General features: G+C 40.6%; 1 protein-coding gene across 3 annotated transcripts in view; it reads right to left on the bottom strand.

Moving 5' to 3' along the window:
- Positions 1-363: 363 nt before the first annotated feature.
- The window catches only part of phldb3 (pleckstrin homology-like domain, family B, member 3), a 61614-nt gene continuing 45909 nt past the window's right edge, over positions 364-16068 (bottom strand). Inside the window, exons 7-15 of one of the 3 annotated variants that reach the window (XM_049465150.1) lie at positions 10996-11106; positions 8544-8645; positions 8388-8469; positions 4971-5136; positions 4025-4112; positions 2628-2882; positions 2298-2505; positions 1979-2064; positions 369-1408 (exon numbers count right to left, since the gene is read on the bottom strand). In XM_049465150.1, the coding sequence (XP_049321107.1) occupies positions 1274-1408; positions 1979-2064; positions 2298-2505; positions 2628-2882; positions 4025-4112; positions 4971-5136; positions 8388-8469; positions 8544-8645; positions 10996-11106 (1233 nt within the window). In that variant the 3' untranslated portion in view covers positions 369-1273. Of the gene's footprint in view, positions 1409-1978; positions 2065-2297; positions 2506-2627; positions 2883-4024; positions 4113-4970; positions 5137-8387; positions 8470-8543; positions 8646-10995; positions 11107-16068 lie in introns of all 3 variants that reach the window. The other 2 variants (XM_049465154.1, XM_049465156.1) reach the window with 2 other exon arrangements.

The raw sequence follows: 16068 nt of genomic DNA, 5'->3' as shown, positions 1-16068 counted from the left end.
GTATTAGTGAATATAGTAACTGTATTGTAGTAGAGAAGTGGGCGGAGCTTCTGTTGTTGAATGACGGTTCTTGATGCAGTGCATCTGCGGGATCGGAGATACAAGGTTTCAGTTTAGACTTGTGCTCTTACCCTTTACACAATGAAACTCCTCCACATTCCTTTAAGTTTAATTGTTTTATGGGATGTAGAGGCAGAAATATGTAAATCTCTTTCAGTGTTACTTTTTCTAATTGTTTTAAACATTTCAATCATTTTCTCGCAGATTTGTTACAAACTGGAGCTGTTTTTTTTACAGAATCATGATTATAATAAACTACTTAAATTTGAGAAAAAAACATTTTATTTGGTAAATATTTAGTTAATTACAGCATTTATAACAGTAATAATGATAATAATAACAGGAGTTACTGCAGGTGTTCTCTGTGTAACAGTCGCTCCTACATTCATTACATTTCTACATTTTAATGTTAATAAACAAAGTATTCCCGTAATAAATAACATTCCCGTCCCCACAGTAATGTAGTGTAGTTCTCAAACTGGCCACAGGAGGGCCACATTATATTCAGACCGTTCTCACACTGATAGCACTTTTCCACCAACGTGGAACGGACTCTATTCTGGTTCGCTAACCAAATTTTAAACCGTTCAAAACATTTTCACCAAGAAAAAAAAAAAAGAGAGAGTGGTTGTGTAGCTCCCTCTGTTGATGTATGTATATCACGTATGCTGTGACGTACAGTATCCTCGGGTCCACTATAACTGGTGAAAACAGGGGCCGGTTCACTAAAAGCACCAATGGTTCTAAAAGCCTGAAAGGAACCAGTTCAGAACCAGCGTTATTTTGTTTAAAAAGCACTAAGAAAGAACGCAGGAATCCAGTCATCCAACAGACACTAAGAGAACATTTACCAGCACAGGAATCCAAGTGTCCTGAGTGATTGAGGAGCAGGTGGAGGAGTTGTGGAGGATGGAGGAGAAGGCACTGGAGGATGGGTGGAGAAGTGGGTGTAGGAGTGGGTTGTAGGATGGTTGAAGTGGGTGGAGGATGGAGGAGAAGTGGGTGGGGAAGTGGTTAAAGGATGGGTGGTAGAGGATGGAGAAGTGGTTGGAGGATGAAGGAGAAGTGGGTGGAGAGGTGGTTGGAGAATAGGTGGTAGAGGATGGAGGAAAAGTGTGTGGAGGATGGAGAAGTGGTTGGAGGATGAGAGTTGGTGAAAGGATGGGTGGTAGAGGATGGAGGAGTGGTTGGAGGATGGGTGGAGGAGTACTGGTCAGTATCTGCTGTGCTCGTCTGTTGCCGTGACGATGACGTCCATCCATATCCGCATGCTCTCGGCGCTCGGAGCTACGAGGAAAAAGAGACGCTCGTACGTTTTTACGCAGAACGTCAGACTGGGCCGAGGAGACTGGGGGAAGAACAAACACAGTTAGAACCAGAACCAGTTCCAAAGAAGTATTTACACTGATAAGAACTGAGATCAGATTTATATGGACTAAACAGAACCGTGCTAATGCAGCCCTTTATAGAAACAGGATAGTCCGGGGTATTATTCTGCTATAAAGTAAATTAGCATGGGTCACATGACCGATCGACTGAATCAGGGATCAGAGATCAATACGGTTTGTCTGATGACTCAGCGGACTGTGTCCTGCTCTCCTCCTGTAACAGACTGTGTCCTGGTATCTCTAAGCTCCTGAAAACCTTCTTAAAACATATGTGGATGAATTATCCTGGAGGAGCTGAAGCACCTGTACCACCTGAAACGGCTGTAGGTACCTCCTCCTGCTACCAGTAGTGATACGGACAATAGCAGAACACAGAAGAATAAGAAAAGTGTTTTAAGACAAGGTTCTAAATCCTAATCAATTCCTTCAGAAAACCCAGATCAGACCCAGAAAATCAGAATATGGGAATGTGGGAACTCAGAACATCAATAATAAGGAGGAAGAGGGAGGAGCAGGTGTGGAGGACTCACGGTGGTGGCGGTACGGAGATGATCATAGTACACCTCCTCTATAGCCTGGAAATAGATCACTCCCTTCAGCTTCCTCTCATCAGGATCTGCAGAGACAAAAAAAGAGTCATATCAACATTATAGAGCGCCCCCTACACTTCCTTTAGTGTATTACAGTCTGTCAGAATGAGCATGTGGATCATATGAACATTATAGAACGCCCCCTACACTTCCTTTAGTGTATTACAGTCTGTCAGAATGAGCGTGTGGATCATAGGAACATTATAGAGCGTTATAGAGGACCGCCAACGCTTCCTGTCTCTACTGCTGTGGGTCTCACCAGTGTAATAGGCCAGTCTTCGGTGGTCGAGGTCGAACAGGAACCATCGGCGCCTCCAGGTTTTGACCCGGCCGCCGCGTTTGGTCAGGAATCCCTCACAGCGTCTCGCCGACACACACACCCCGCCACAACCCGCCACCCCGTGACCCAGACCCTCCACATGGGCCCGCAGGTCAAAGTTCACCGTCAGGGACAGCGGCACCCCCTGCTGACCAGAGAACAGTACAGTCGAAACCCCAAACAGAACCGTACAGAACCTAAACACACACACACGTATACACACACTCACACACACACATACACACAAACACCTAAACACAGCTGCGTTACCTGTGTGGGGACGTAGGCTGGACTGGCCTTATGCTCCTCCTCAGTGTGTGTGTGAGTGTGTGTGTTTGGCTGTGTGTTGGGGTGTGTATTTGGCTGTGTGTTGGGGTGTGTATTTGGCTGTGTGTTGGGGTGTGTGTTTGGCTGTGTGTTGGGGTGTGTGTTTGGCTGGGTGTTTGGCTGTGTGTTGGGGTGTGTGTTGGGGTGTGTGTTTGGCGTCTCCAGCTCCCCCTGTGTCTCCTTCTGCCTTTGCTTTTCCTGCAGTGAGAAACAAAGATTACAAACACACCCACACACAAACACAAACACACACAAACACACACACTTTTTTACTGTAGATAATTGATAAATAATATAGATATTAACTGTTAATTTAATAACGCACCGCTGATCTCTGCAAATCTTGGCATGCAGTAAAGGATCACTGGTGTGGTCTGATTAGACACTGCGTCTTTACACCACAAGAGGGCGTAAGAGTGCTTCCCCTACTGCCCTATAAAAAGCCTCTCAGAGGATAATCTTAGGTAGTGTTCCTCTTGGTGAGAGATCTTTCTGACTGCTAGACACGCCTCTACAATCCACTCAAACACGTTCTGCGCAGTTAAGGGACTTCAAATTGCCCTCAGTCTTGGCGGTCTGTCAGCCGGAAACCATTGCCTTCATTTGTGGTGGTGTCTTTCGTGAACAGAACCTGTATCCTTCAGACTGGAGCAGTATCACTTTTAATGATGAGTCCAGGTTCTGACTGGGTTCTGATGAGGGTCAGGTTTGAGTTTGGAGGCCCGTGGTGAGCGGTGCTTCAAATCTGTCTTTGCTGTGGACTGAAGAGTTCACACTGTAAACTGCAGCGTGATTGATGATCTGGAGAGCATCTCAAACATCAGTCAGTCACCCCTAGTAGTGAAACACGGGAAGCACGAACACTAACTCATGGCAGAACTTCCAACTGATAGCATTTTTCAGCAGGATGATGCTCACTCACACACAGAACGGGTTTCCCATTGCGATACTTCGTCCTGCTCATAAGCCAGATTTATCACCAACCCAGCATTTCTGTGTTTAAGTACGAGTACAGTACACACTGTACAGTTTTCCCTAATAAACCTCTCTCTCTAATATTCACTACACTGCAGAAGGTGTTCACTCACACATATAAATCACTGAATCCTGGTGTTGCAGTCACTTCCATGGCCACAGGCTGCTAACAGTGCAGTACCAGAGTTAGCATTCCTTAACATTATTAGCACTGCTTAATTTTTTACGATTATTGTGCATGCTGGTGTGTATATTGTGTATGTGTGTGTGTGCTGTGTGTGAGAAAGTGCGTGGGTGTTTTTGATGTGTGTGTGTTCTGTGTGTGTTGTGCGTGAGTGTTGAGGATGTGTGTGTGTGTTACTCACTCTCCCCTTCAGTAAGCGTTCTCTCTCAGCTTTAGCCTCCCTCAGCTTCCTCTCGATCTCCACCAGGTCCAGCAAACACAGACTGGGACTATAAAAAAAAAACACTGTTTCTTTAATCATACATTTATCTCAGGAATGCTAATCTAATCATACGTTTACCTCAGTAGAGATATTCTAACCATACATTTACCTCAGCAGTGCTACTCTAATTGTATATTTATCTCAGAAGTGCTATCCTAATCTTACATTTACCTCAGCGGTGCTATTCTTATTATACATTTACCTCAGAAGTGCTATTCTAATCATATATTTACTCTAGCAGAGCTATCCTAATAATACATTTAAATCAGCAATGCTATTTAATCATATATTTATCTTAGCAGCACTACTCTAATCACACATTTGCTTGAGCTGAGCCATCCTAACAATACATTTACATCAGCAATGCTATTTTAGTCATAAAGTTAGCTCTGTATTGCTATTCTAATCCTCAGCAGTGTTATTCTAATCATACATTTACCTAAGTAGTGCTATTCTAATTATACATTTACCAAGTGCTATTTTAATTTCACATTTACTTCAGGATTGCTATTTTAATAATATATTTACCTCAGAAATTTTATTCTTATTAAACATTTACCTCAGAATTTGTATTCTAATCATACATTTACCTCAGCAGAGTTATACTAATCATACATTTACATTAGCAGTGCTATTTAAGCCATACATTTACTTCAGCAGAGCTATTCCAATCATACATTTACCTCAGCAAAGCTATCCTATTAATAAATTAACATCAGCAATGCTACTCTAATGATACATTTACATCAGCAATGCTACTCTAATGATACATTTACATCAGCACTTCTATGCTATTTGTTGGTTGCAAAATATTTTGTGCTAGTTGTTATTACTAGCACCGCCCACATGTGTGCTCTGGACTCACCTGGCTGCTCTGGAGCTGCTGGTGCTGTTACATGGTGTCAGGTATCCATTAGCATTAGCGCTAACATTGTGCCTGACTTTAACGCTGCCGTTACTCAGTCTGTGGGCGGGATGAGGAAGAGGAGTCTGAACTTCATGACCCAGCATGTCCGGAAACGTCTTCAGTACTGAAACACACACACCAAACGTGCACACACACACACATTATACACACATAGACATACACACGCATTATACACACATACATACACACACATACACAATCATACACACACACACACACTATACACACCACACACACACCAGTGGTGAGTAAACAGAGATATTGGAACAGAGCCATTCTGTAAACACCTGTTCACACACTGCTGTGTGCTAATGACTGACTCATACCCCCTCACACACACACACATACACACACACACACACATACACACACACACACACACACACACACACACACACACACACACACACACACACACAGGCACTCCCAGGACTTTCCAGACTTTCTCCAGGCTGATGGAACTGTGGGCACTTCAGAACTGTAATCTGATACCCTGTTACCGATCTATAGCTATTATTAGCCATTATTAGCTAATATTATTAACTATATATAAGAAAGATAATCAATACAATACTGTAGCACTGTCCACACCGTCAAACCCATTTTAATTATTCATAGAGCTATGAGGCTAATGTAGCTAACACGTAAAGAAAGCTTATACCTTAACAATTAGCACTGGAGCTCATGATGCTAATGATGGTAAGTATGCTAATAAAACTAATGGCATTCACAGAGACCAGTGAATTAGTTTTACTGGTTTACTGGAACAAACTGGATCACAACAATGAGTCTTTATGAGTCTCGCCCGTCCTCCCTCTCTGCAGGTGTGTGTGTGAGGTTCTGTAAAGAGTCGTTACTGTAAAGACAAGAATGCGTGTTCACACAGAACCGCAGCGGCAGAACCGGTTCTACCTGTACCAGCAGGTAAAGGACACGCCCACTGCAGCTCCACTCCAATCCCAGCCCTTCCCTCCGCCCACACACTGCAGCTCATTCAGCAGACCAACACAAAGCTAACTACCATCCTAAATCACCACAATCACAAACACTGACTGGTTATAATCATTGCTACTGATCACTGACTGGTTATAATCACTGCTACTGATCACTGACTGGTTATAATCACTGCTACTGATCACTGACTGGTTATAATCACCGCTGCTGAGCACTGACTGGTTATAATCACTGCTACTGAGCACTGACTGGTTAAAATCACCGCTACTGATCACTGACTGGTTATAATCACTGCTACTGACCACTGACTGGTTAAAATCACTGCTACTGATCACTGACTGGTTATAATCACTGCTACGGAGCACTGACTGGTTATAATCACTGCTACTGAGCACTGACTGGTTATGATCACTGCTACTGACCACTGACTGGTTAAAATCACTGCTACTGAGCACTGACTGGTTATAATCACTGCTACTGAGCACTGACTGGTTATAATCACTGCTACTGAGCACTGACTGGTTATAATCACTGCTACTGAGCACTGACTGATTATAATCACTGCTACTGATCACTGACTGGTTATAATCACTGCTACTGAGCACTGACTGGTTATAATCACTGCTACTGAGCACTGACTGGTTATAATCACTGCTACTGAGCGCTGACTGATTATAATCACTGCTACTGATCACTGATTGGTTAAAATAACTGCTACTGAGCGCTGACTGGTTATAATCACTGCTACTAATTGCTAACTGGTCTTAATAACTGCTACTGAATGGTTATAACCGCTGCTACTGAGCATTAAGTTGTTATAATCACTGCTACTGAGTGCTGACTGGTTACTATCACTGCTACTGAGCACTGACTGGTTATAATCACTACTAATAAGTACTAACTGGTCTTAAACACTGATACTGAACCCTGACTAGTTATGAGCACTTCTACTAAGCACTGACTGATTATAATCACTGCTACTGAGAACTGACGGATCCTAATGACTGCTACTGATCGCTGACTGGTCATAATCACCGGAACTGAACGCTGACTGGTTATAATCACCGCAACTGAACGCTGACAGGTTATAATCACTTCTACTGAGCACTGACTGCTACTAAATGCTGGTTGGTTATAATCATTGCTACCGAGGACTAACTGGTTACTATCACTACTACTGAGCACTGACTGGTTATAATCACTGCTACTAAGTACTAACTGGTCTTAATCACTGCTAGTGCTGATTAGTTACAATCACTGCTACTAAGCACTAAATAATAACTGCTACTGAGCACTAACTGGTTATAATTCCCGCTTCTGAGTACTGACTGGTTATAATCACTGCTACCGAGTAGTGACTGGTTATAATCACTACTACTGAATGCTGATTGGTTAAAATCACTGCTACTAAGCGGTGAATGCTTATAATCACTGCTAATGAATGCTGACTGGTTATAATCATTTCTACTGAGTACTGTTTGGTTATAATTACTACTAATAAGTGATGACTGGTTATAATCACTGCTACTGAAGGCTGACTGGTTATAATCACTGTTACTGGGTACTGACTAGTTATAATCACTTCTACTGAGTACTGATTGGTTATAATCACTGCTACTAAGTGGTGTCTGGTTATACTTACTGCTACTGAAGGCTGACTGGTTATAATCACTGCTACTAAGTGGTGACTGGTCTTAATCACTGCTACTGAACCCTGACTGGTAATTATCACTGCTACTGAGTGCTGAATGATCTTAATCACTGCTACTGAGCGCTGACTGGTTACGATCACTGATACTGAGTGCTGAATGATCTTATTCACTGCTACTGAGCGCTGACTGGTTACGATCACTGCTACTGAGTGCTGACTGGTTATAATCACTGCTACTGAGCGCTGACTGGTTACGATCACTGCTACTGAAGGCTGACTGGTTATAATCACTGCTACTAAGTGGTGACTGGTCTTAATCACTGCTACTGAACCCTGACTGGTAATTATCACTGTTACTGAGTACTGACTGGTTACTATCACTGCTACTGAGTACTGATTGGTTATAATCACTGTTAATAAGTGGTGTCTGTTTATAATCACTGCTACTGAAGGCTGACTGGGTATAATCACTGTTACTGAGTATTGACTGGCTATAATCACTTCTACTGAGTACTGATTGGTTATAATCACTGCTACTAAGTGGTGACTGCTTATATTCACTGCTACTGAACACTGACTGGTTATAATCACTGCTACTGAGCACTGACTGGTTATAATCACTGCTACTGAGTACAAACTTGTTATAATTACTGCTACTGAGCACTACTAGTGTTACTGAGTAATGACTTGTTGGTGAGTACTGATTGGTTAGTGTTAATGCTACTGATTGCTGATTGGTTGGTGCTCACCTTGTGCGGAGAGTGGGCGGTCCGCAGGTTTGCGGTGGGAACTGCGTCGGCGGGGTAAACTGGACGCATCCTTCAGCGAATCCTGAAACACAGAGTTCAGTACTTAACTGTTCAAACCAACAACCAATTGCAGAGCTCTGAACTGCCAACCCGTACCTGCGCTGCCTTCTGAGAGGACGGTGGAGGCAGTGATGTCATGCTGGAGGCGGAGCCAGTGTGTCTGGACCAATCAGCCAGAGATTTGTTCTCTTTCAATATCTAATCAGTCAGACACAGTCAGGCATTAGTCAGAGCAGCTTTCTGATAAACACTAAAAACGAAGCGTTCACACTTCACTTTCACTTTAAACCAGATCAGAAACTGAATCAGAGAGAGAGAGAACAGTTTGTACATACCACTCGCCCGCACACCAACACACCATACACACCATACACACATCCAGAACAGAGCCGGCACTAACCAATTAAACTCTCGCACTATTTCTCTCTCTCGCACATGTGTGCGTTCTTTCTCTTTCTGTATCTTTCTCTCGCGCATGCACGTGTGCATTCTCTTTTTCTCTCTGTCGCTCTCTCTCTCTCTCTGCCTCTCTCTCTTTCTTACTCTGTCAGTGTGACTCAGTAACACATGAGCAGATGGGCGGGTCAGGTTAACCCTTTACTCTCTCTCTCTCTGTATCTCTCTCTCTTTCTGTAGTATTAAGTAAAATTCATAATGGATATTGAATAAAACTCATAGTGGATATTGAATAAAACCCATAGTGGATATTGAATAAAATGCATAATGGATACTGAATAAAACTCATAGTGGATATTTAGTAAAACTCATAGTGGATATTTAGTAAAACTCATAGTGAATATTGAATAAAATGCATAATGGATACTGAATAAAACTCATAGTGGATATTTAGTAAAACTCATAGTGGATATTTAGTAAAACTCATAGTGGATATTTAGTAAAACTCATAGTGGATATTTAGTAAAACTCATAGTGGATATTTAGTAAAACTCATAGTGGATATTTAGTAAAACTCATAGTGGATATTGAGTAAAACTCATAATGGATACTGAATAAAACTCATAGTGGATATTTAGTAAAACTCATAGTGGATATTGAATAAAACTCATAGTGGATATTGAGTAAAACTCATAGTGGATATTGAGTAAAACTCATAGTGGATATTGAATAAAACTCATAGTGGATATTGAGTAAAACTCATAGTGGATATTGAATAAAACTCATAGTGGATATTGAGTAAAACTCATAGTGGATATTGAATAAAACTCATAGTGAATATTGAGTAAAACTCAGTGGATATTGAATAAAACTCATAGTGAATATTGAGTAAAAACTCATAGTGGATATTGAGTAAAAACTCATAGTGGATATTGAGTAAAACTCATAGTGAATATTGAGTAAAACTCATAGTGGATATTGAGTAAAACTCATAGTGAATATTGAGTAAAACTCATAGTGGATATTGAGTAAAACTCATAGTGGATATTGAATAAAACTCATAGTGAATATTGAGTAAAAACTCATAGTGGATATTGAATAAAACTCATAGTGGATATTGAATAAAACTCATAGTGGATATTGAGTAAAACTCATAGTGGATATTGAGTAAAACTCATAATGGATATTGAGTAAAACTCATAGTGGATATTGAGTAAAACTCATAGTGGATATTGAATAAAACTCATAGTGGATATTGAATAAAATTCATAATGGATATTGAGTAAAACTCATAGTGGATATTGAATAAAATTCATAATGGATATTGAGTAAAACTCATAGTGGATATTGAGTAAAACTCATAGTGGATATTGAGTAAAACTCATAGTGGATATTTAGTAAAACTCATAGTGGATATTTAGTAAAACTCATAGTGGATATTGAGTAAAACTCATAGTGGATATTGAATGAAACTCATAGTGGATATTGAGTAAAACTCATAGTGGATATTGAATAAAACTCATAGTGGATATTGAATAAAATTCATAATGGATATTGAGTAAAACTCATAGTGGATATTGAATAAAATTCATAATGGATATTGAGTAAAACTCATAGTGGATATTGAGTAAAACTCATAGTGGATATTGAATAAAACTCATAGTGGATATTGAATAAAATTCATAATGGATATTGAGTAAAACTCATAGTGGATATTGAGTAAAACTCATAGTGAATATTGAGTAAAACTCATAGTGGATATTGAGTAAAACTCATAGTGAATATTGAGTAAAACTCATAGTGAATATTGAGTAAAACTCATAGTGGATATTGAGTAAAACTCATAGTGGATATTGAGTAAAACTCATAGTGGATATTGAGTAAAACTCATAGTGGATATTGAATAAAACTCATAGTGGATATTGAGTAAAACTCATAGTGGATATTGAGTAAAACTCATAGTGGATATTGAATAAAACTCATAGTGGATATTGAGTAAAACTCATAGTGGATATTGAGTAAAACTCATAATGGATATTGAGTAAAAACTCATAGTGGATATTGAGTAAAACTCATAGTGGATATTGAGTAAAACTCATAGTGGATATTGAGTAAAACTCATAGTGGATATTGAGACTCAGTGAGACTGTACCCGCTGTGATTGGTGGAGGAGTTCTCTCTTCTCCAGTCGGAGTGAACTCATCTCTCTCTCTCTCTCTTTCTCCATCTCTCTCAACTGCTGCTCCAACACCTGCACTCGCTCCTGCACACACACACACACACACACACACACATTATATACACACACGTTACACACACACATTACACACACACACATTACACACACACACACACACACATTATACATACACACGTTACACACACAAACACACACAAACACACACACACACACACACACACACACACACACACATTATACATACACACGTTACACACACACATTATACACACACACATACACATACACACACATTACACACACACACACACATTATACACACACACACACATTATACACACACACACATTACACACACACACACACACACACACACATTATACATACACACGTTACACACACACATTATACACACACACATACACACACACATTATACATACACACGTTACACACACACACATACACACACACACATACACATACACACACATTACACACACACACATACACATACACACATACACACACATTACACACACACACACACACACATTATACACACACACGTTACACACACACACATACACATACACACATACACATACACACTCCCTGCTCTGCTCCCTGCTCTGCTCCCTGCTCTGCTCCCTGCTCTGCTCTCTACTACTCTGGTCTGCTGCTGTGCTGGTTTGCTGCTGTGCTGCTCTGCTGCTGAAAGCTTGCTTTAATCTTCAGCTTCTACACTTTTCTCTGTTTTCTTCTCTTTTACTCTCTTCACACTTACTAATCCACTTTTAGTCTGCTTCCTCTTTGCTCTACACACCTATTAATCCACTCTCAGTCTACTTTTATAGACTTTTTCCTCAGGTTTGCTGGATTAGCTGTTTGCTGCTGCAGTTTGTTTGTGTAAGTTTCTAATTTCAACTGAAACAAGGTGAGTGCTTTTTTTCTCCATGGCTTCTGCTCAGGTTTACACCTGTTTAGAGTGTGGCATGTATAGCTTAGATCCCTTATCCACCGATACTGGTAACAATAGTGGTATTTGTACTAAGTGTGAGATAGTTAGCTCCTTGGTGGATAAGGTGAATAAGTTAGAGCTGCACGTCCGGGGTTTAATAAGGGATAGACAGCAGGATTCACTGTTAGCAGCCCCGGGTGTCTCAGGGAGAGTTAGTACCCCCTCGACTCCGGCCTTAGAGCCCTCACAGCGGGGCGAATGGGTAACGTCTCGGCGGCATAGTCGAAAGGCTAAGGCTAATGCTACCGCAAAGGCCACAGCCAGCCCACCTGAACACCACGCTCCCCCAGTTCACGTGTCAAACAGGTTTGCCCCGCTCAGTGAAGCACCAACTGAGGAGCCTGTTAAAGGTACTCTGGTGATAGGAGACTCTATCGTCCGACACGTGAAATTAGCTACTCCTTTAGGGGCACCAGCGGCAACAGTTACTTGTTTACCGGGAGCCAGAGCACCGGACATTAGTGGCAACCTTAGGTTAGGGAATAGGAGATATTCGAGGGTAGTAATTCATGTAGGGGCCAATGATATTCGTCTGCGGCAGTCTGAAGTAACTAAGGCTAATATTAAAGAGGTGATTAAACAGGCCCAGACGCTGTCCGAGGAGGTAATCTGCTCTGGCCCCATCCCAATGAGGCGTGGTGATGAAGCTTACAGCAGGCTTTCTTCGCTGAACCGCTGGATGTCCAAGTGGTGTGCAGAAAATCATGTGGGCTTTATAGATAACTGGCTACACTTTGAGGGCAAGCCTGGTCTTTTAGGTAGGGATGGTGTCCACCCCACGCGGGAGGGTGCTGCCTTACTTTCATGCAGCATAGCTCATAGTCTTTTAGTTAGTCGGCAGAGTAGTATTAGAAGCTGCTGACAATCCAGAGCCGGGACCAGGCCGCAGACAGAGAGGCTTAACCGACCGTCTGCGAGCTGCAAAGAGACGTTACCTAGATACCAATGTATTCAGACTGTGTCTGTCCCCCGAGTCAAACAAAAACATCAAAAAACTAAAACAGTAAATCTAAATAACTTAACTTATATTAAACAATCATATCCAGACTGTAGTACTAACATTTCAAGCCTAAAGATTGGTTTACTTAATATTAGATCTCTAAATTCAAAAGCAGTTCTGGTGAATGAAATGATAACTGATCAGAAATTCGATGTTCTGTGTCTGACAGAAACCTGGATTAGGCCAAATGAATATGTAGCATTAAATGAAGCCACCCCTGCAGGCTATAATTATATACACAATCCGAGATTGTCCGGTAGAGGAGGTGGGGTCTGCATACTTTTCCAAAGTACCTTAATTAGCAATCAGAAACACTATGAAAATTTTACTTCTTTTGAGCTTCTTTACACCAGTATAATTAATCCAGTTACAAAAAAGAATGCATTTTCTTTAATTAACATCTACAGACCACCAGGGCCCTATTTAGAATTTTTAAAAGAATTTAGTGATTTTGTCACAGACTTAGCAGTAAGTAATGATAAAGTGATTATAGTTGGAGACTTCAACATTCATTTCGAAAAATTGGATGATCCATTAAAAAAGGCATTCACATCGATTTTAGACTCAGTTGGTATTATTCAAAATATAACAGGACCTACTCATTACTGTAATCATACTCTGGATTTAGTTTTGACCCTGGGTGTGAGCATAGATAACCTGAATATTCGTTCTCAAACCTCCGCAATTTCAGATCATTACCTTATTTCATTTAAATTACATCTTAGTCATAATATACGTACATCCCCTAGCTACTCTGTAAAACGTTCAATTACGCCTTTTACAGCCCAACAATTTACAGATAAGCTTCCAGACTTATCAACTCTAATGTACTCTCCTGTAGACCCAGTAGAACTAGACAAACTAACCGAAGGTTTAGAAAATACCTTTCGCTCTACCTTAGATGTTGTAGCACCCCTTAAACACAAAATAGAGAGACAGAAAAAGCTTGCACCGTGGTACAATGATCAAACTCGTACCTTAAAGCAGTTAGTACGAAATTTAGAGCGTAAATATCGATCAACTAAACTGGAAGTGTTTCACTCTGCGTGGAAAGACAGTCTTGTTAAATATAGAAAAGAACTTAATAAAGCCCGCTCAGCATATCTGGCCTCACAGATCGAGATAAATAAAAATAATCCTAGAGTTCTCTTTAGTGTTATTTCCAAATTAACTAAAAACCAGGCAGGTACTGAACCTCAGATTCCAGCCATTTACACCAGCAACGATTTTATGGACTTCTTCAATAGTAAAATTGAAAACATTCGGGATAAAATTAAACAGATAAATATTACATCCTCTCTATCATCTGGTCTGGCTGATCTAGAACAAAACTCTGTTACTGAAGTTAGGTTGGAAGTCTTTAACCCACTTCCACAGCTAGAACTAGAGAAAATTATCTCCTCTTCAAACAGCACAACCTGCACACTTGATGCTGTTCCCACAAAATTATTAAAACAGGTACTGCCAGATATAATTAAACCTCTGTTAATGATAGTAAACTCATCGCTCGCCCTGGGCCATGTACCCAAAGCCTTTAAAACAGCTGTAATTAAACCTCTAATCAAGAAACCAAATCTTGATCCTAGTGTACTGTCTAACTATAGACCTATTTCAAACTTACCGTTTATTTCTAAGATTTTAGAAAAAGCTGTAGCCCAACAACTTTGCTCTTACCTGCAAAGAAACCAGATCTATGAAAAATTTCAATCTGGATTTAGGCCTTATCATAGCACTGAGACAGCTTTAGTTAGAATAACAAACGATCTACTTATAGCCGCCGACCAAGGCTGTGTTTCCTTACTCGTACTTCTCGATCTGAGCGCAGCCTTTGATACAATAGATCATACTATCCTTTTAGAAAGACTAGAGAACATGGTCGGTGTAACCGGAACTGCCTTAGCATGGTTTAAATCGTACTTAACCGATCGCTATCAGTTTGTGAGGATAAATGATATGTCTTCCAGTTATACCAAGGTAAGATATGGAATTCCACAAGGCTCTATATTAGGACCGTTATTATTTACATTATATATGCTCCCACTGGGCAAAGTTATTAGAAAACACAATGTGAATTTTCATTGTTATGCGGATGACACGCAGCTCTTCATATCAGCCAAACCTGATGACAGAGTGAGATTAAAGAAAATCGAGGATTGTGTAGAAGATGTAAAATCATGGATGTCGCACAACTTCCTCCTATTAAATAGTGATAAAACAGAAGTTCTCCTATTAGGCCCCAAAGCTGCTAGAAATAAATTATCAGACTTAATGCTAAATCTGGCTGACTTCTCAGCCACCCCTGGTTCAGCAGCTAAAAACCTTGGAGTTATCATAGATTCAGATCTAGCATTCAATAAACACATATCTAATGTTACTAGAACAGCTTTTCTACACCTCCGTAATATTGCCAAGCTAAGAAATGCCCTATCACTGCATGACGCAGAAAAATTAGTACATGCCTTTATTACCTCAAGGCTAGATTATTGTAATGCGCTACTGTCTGGATGTTCCGGCAGTAACTTAAATAAACTTCAGCTAGTTCAAAATGCTGCAGCCAGGGTCCTTACTAAAACTAGAAAATTTGACCATATTAGTCCAGTACTATCAGCACTGCACTGGCTTCCAGTCAAATTCCGCATAGACTATAAAATTCTCCTGTTAACGTATAAAGCCCTACACGGACTCGCTCCTGAGTATTTACAAGACCTCATCTCCTGTTATGAACCACCGCGATTACTCAGATCTCAGGGTGCTGGTTTATTAGTAGTGCCTAAAATTCAGAGGAGCTCTGCAGGAGGAAGAGCTTTCTCTTATAAAGCGCCTCAACTCTGGAATAATCTCCCCGAATATGTTCGGGACTCAGACACAGTCTCAATCTTTAAGTCTAGACTGAAAACTTACTTGTTTAGTTTAGCTTTTGGTAATTAATGTTTTTCCCTTTAGATAAGGCTGCAGATCCAGGGGTTCATGGACAGAGGGAATTGTGGGTAAACTGAGATGCTGGT

The sequence above is a fragment of the Astyanax mexicanus genome, chromosome 1, assembly GCF_023375975.1.
Source record: "Astyanax mexicanus isolate ESR-SI-001 chromosome 1, AstMex3_surface, whole genome shotgun sequence".
Lineage (NCBI taxonomy): Eukaryota > Metazoa > Chordata > Actinopteri > Characiformes > Acestrorhamphidae > Astyanax > Astyanax mexicanus.
This window is presented reverse-complemented; position numbering and strand designations above follow the sequence as displayed.